Source organism: Ostreococcus tauri (assembly GCF_000214015.3).
Source record: "Ostreococcus tauri WGS project CAID00000000 data, contig chromosome 16, whole genome shotgun sequence".
Classification (NCBI taxonomy): Eukaryota; Viridiplantae; Chlorophyta; class Mamiellophyceae; order Mamiellales; family Bathycoccaceae; genus Ostreococcus; species Ostreococcus tauri.
Genome location: NC_014441.2, coordinates 427,936 through 428,876, shown reverse-complemented (window position 1 = coordinate 428,876; position 941 = coordinate 427,936). Strand labels below are relative to the sequence as shown.

General features: G+C 65.6%; 1 protein-coding gene across 1 annotated transcript in view; it reads left to right on the top strand.

Moving 5' to 3' along the window:
• OT_ostta16g02200 (Dual specificity phosphatase, subgroup, catalytic domain) overlaps window positions 1-695 on the top strand; it is a gene marked incomplete at both ends in the record, with an annotated part of 809 nt that extends 114 nt beyond the window's left edge. The window contains 2 exons of the mRNA XM_022985583.1: window positions 1-108; window positions 318-695. The exon at window positions 1-108 is cut by the window's left edge and continues 114 nt beyond it. Coding sequence (XP_022840375.1) covers window positions 1-108; window positions 318-695 — 486 coding nt within the window. The remainder of the gene's footprint in view (window positions 109-317) is intronic.
• Window positions 696-941: the final 246 nt, after the last annotated feature.

The following is a 941-nucleotide window of genomic DNA, read 5'->3' as shown; positions in this document are numbered from 1 at the left end:
AGGCAACCCATCGTCGAGGTCATCGATAAGTTCCTGTGCCTGGGGGCGTTCGAACACACGAGTAAGGAGGATGTCTTACTCGCGTGTGGGATACGGACGGTGATGAACGTGCGTGCGGCGCGATAGGGGGGACGCGGGGGGCGGCGGAGCGACGACGCGAGCGACGACGCGGAGGACGGGACGGCGACGCGCGATGGACGCGATGGACGCGATGGAGGCGCGTGGCGACGACGTGGGGTGGTGCCCGTGCGCGTGGGGGGGTGAGACGCGCGCGTGACTGACGATGGGGTTTTTCGCGCGTTTCGCGCGTCGTCTAGGCCGTGCCCGAGTGCACGCCGTGTTGCTCGTCGAAGAATATATGCGTCTTCACCGCGCCGGTGAAGCGTGGGTGCTCGACGACTTTAGATTTAGGGGAGACGGTGAAGAAATTGGAGGCGTTACACGCGCGCGCGATGCGCGCGGACGAGGCGGGGGCGGCGAATAGGGTGTTGGTGTACTGCATGAGCGGCCAGTCCAGGGCGCCGAGCGTGGCGGTGGCGTACTTGATGTACAGCGAGCGCCGACGCATGGACGACGCGTTGAAGGCTTTACAGCGACGGTATCCGCGCGGGTACAACGGGGTGACGATCAAGCAAAAGGATGTAGACGAATTGAAAATGTTCGAGGCGGAGCTCTTCCCGCCCGGGGCGTCGTGAGCGACGGATATCCAACCGACGGATATCCAACCGACGCACGCGCCGTGCCGTCGGACGTAGAATTTCGCACCGACGCGATGCGCGACGCGGTATCTGTGTAAACCATCACCATCGTCGCCGCCTCGCGTCTTCCGTCCCCCGTCCCGCGTCGTCGCCCCACTCCGCGCCGCGTCGAATGTCCCGCCGACTCGCCCGCCTTCTCACTCGCGACGTCCACGTCCGAGGCATCGACGCCATCGCGCGCGC